The sequence below is a fragment of the Grammomys surdaster genome, unplaced genomic scaffold (genome assembly GCF_004785775.1).
Source record: "Grammomys surdaster isolate TR1022 unplaced genomic scaffold, NIH_TR_1.0 130, whole genome shotgun sequence".
NCBI lineage: Eukaryota > Metazoa > Chordata > Mammalia > Rodentia > Muridae > Grammomys > Grammomys surdaster.
The window spans coordinates 10,468,532-10,470,699 of NW_021604588.1; the positions used below are offsets into that span (position 1 = coordinate 10,468,532).

A 2,168-nucleotide genomic window follows, 5' to 3' on the forward strand; every position below is an offset into this window, starting at 1 on the left:
TGTGTGTGTGTGTGAAAAGATGAAAAGAACTCTATCTTCAGGTACTTCTTTTACCAGCTATGTACCCACCACTGCCATGCCCAAGGGTTTAATTAGTAGAACTACATACCTGAGGGAGAATGGTTTCTATGCATGTAGGTAGAAGGGTAGGGAGCCTGCCGATGTCCTCGGAGGCCAGGGTAGTGCTCACAGCCATGGTGTGTGTGGGGAGCAGGCAGAGGCAAAGGCGTGGCATACTGGTAATTGGTATTTCCTGCTGTGCACACGCCATCGGGATTGGAAAAGATCCAGCCTCCCACTAGAATAGACAAGAAGAAAACAGAGATTTCCACACCAAAATCAGATGGCAGAAGTCTTTCTGGCTTAATTAAAGTAAACATTGGTTTAGGAAACATTAGATGTGTGTGTAACTCACTGACTGGGGCTGTTCAATGTGGTTACACAAGGTAGTAAAGGTCTCTTTCTTTTCTACCCAGTGGGAAAATGATGTCTTCCAGTGGGAGCCTGCAAACAGGATTCTGAGAGCACAGAAAATGAAAATGAGCTAATTCTGCACAACAAACTTATTACTGATTTTTTTGAAGCCTGCAGAACGCATATTAGATATGGTTGATGAAGAGTCTGACCAGAATACCCTACTTCAAGTGGGTTTCTAAGCAAAGCGGATTTAGCAATGTCAGCACTGAAACAAGAAGCCTTCTTAGCTGAAATGAGAAATGAACACTAGACAACAGACAGGGCCCCAGCTGCTCCTGGAGCAATGGCTGAAGATTGTCACCTAGACCTCAGTAAGGAGAAGTTGGGTATGAGAGCCTGCTCTTCTGCTTGAAATGTTGTAGAAGCAAACAAAGTGCAAAGTGTTCCTAGTGCCTTAAGCTCATGTCAGACAGGTGGGTCTAACTGTCCCCAATCCCTTTGTCCCTTCATTAGCTCTATCTGGTAAGGGAACTCAAAATCACCCACCCCAAAATGTGCATTTTTATTATGTTCTGAGGTAGCTATTCAAGGACCTTCCACATAAGAAGAGCTCTAAAAGCCGGGCAGTGGTGGCGCATGCCTTTAATCCCAGCACTTGGGAGGCAGAGGCAGGCGGATTTCTGAGTTCAAGGTCAACCTGGTCTACAGAGTGAGTTCCAGGACAGCCAGGGCTACACAGAGAAACCCTGTCTTGAAAAACCTTTTAAAAAAAGAAAAGAAAAAGAAAAAAGAAGAGCTCTAAAATCTGTCCTTGTGGGGAGATCCAGATGTGTAAAGTCAGCAACAATAGTGCACATGCTTCCCCGGGGCTCCCCCTGACTGGCCTTATCTAGAGCTGCCTAAAAGACTTACAGGACATCACAGGTTCCTCAGAAGGCTGCTGGGGGTGTGACCTGATCTCCAGAATGGAGCTGCTTGCTCTCTTCAGCCTTGCATGATGTGACATCATCTCCCCCGGCCCCACCCACAGAAGCCTGGAGGCTATCTCTGTAACCTAACATGCTATTTAACCTTCAACCATGTAGCCTTGCCTTGGAGTCTCGGATTTTCTCTACAGCTCTCATGCTTCTGCATGTATGTAAGCTGTATGCTTTGCCTCTATTTACCAGTCTGCTTCGTAGATTAAAATTACAGACATTTCAGAGAAAATTTTAAACTTCTCTACACTGATTAAGAGAATCAGGATTCAGGTGTCTACTAGGCAAAACCAAACCAGAGTGCCCCACTCCCAATCTCAAGAGCATTTAGTTTGCCCCATAATGTCTACACCTTGGGATGTTTGCTGAGAATATTACAGCGCATGAATATTGAGAAGGTGTGTTCCACACTGACCCTAACCTAAACAAGAAATCATTTTACTGACGTCCCTTCAAAAGGCTTTCCTGCTGGCTCCTCTGCAAGATTCTACGGACACAGCTGCACAGAAGATGCCTTGCAGTGTGGGGCTAGGAGAGGGTGAAGAATTCCATGGTTTTCACATGGCAGCAGGAGTCATTCCCTGCAATCTTCTAGCATCTGAATTATAGACTGTGTCAGCCAGAAGAACTCGGCCTACTGAATCAACTAAGCAGGGCATATCTGGGCTCACAGAGAAGAAAGCAGCAAGCACTAGGCCTGTATGGGTCTGTACCAGGTCTTCTGCAGAGATAGATAGATAGATAGATAGATAGATAGATAGATAGATAGATAGA

General features: G+C 45.4%; 1 protein-coding gene across 4 annotated transcripts in view; it reads right to left on the bottom strand.

The window, feature by feature from the left end:
- Window positions 1-2,168, bottom strand: part of Tbx19 (T-box 19) — a 21,664-nt gene that overhangs the window by 3,249 nt on the left and 16,247 nt on the right. For all 4 annotated transcript variants that reach the window (XM_028758028.1, XM_028758019.1, XM_028758034.1 and 1 more), the window contains one exon: window positions 110-298. In XM_028758028.1, coding sequence (XP_028613861.1) covers window positions 110-298 — 189 coding nt within the window. The remainder of the gene's footprint in view (window positions 1-109; window positions 299-2,168) is intronic.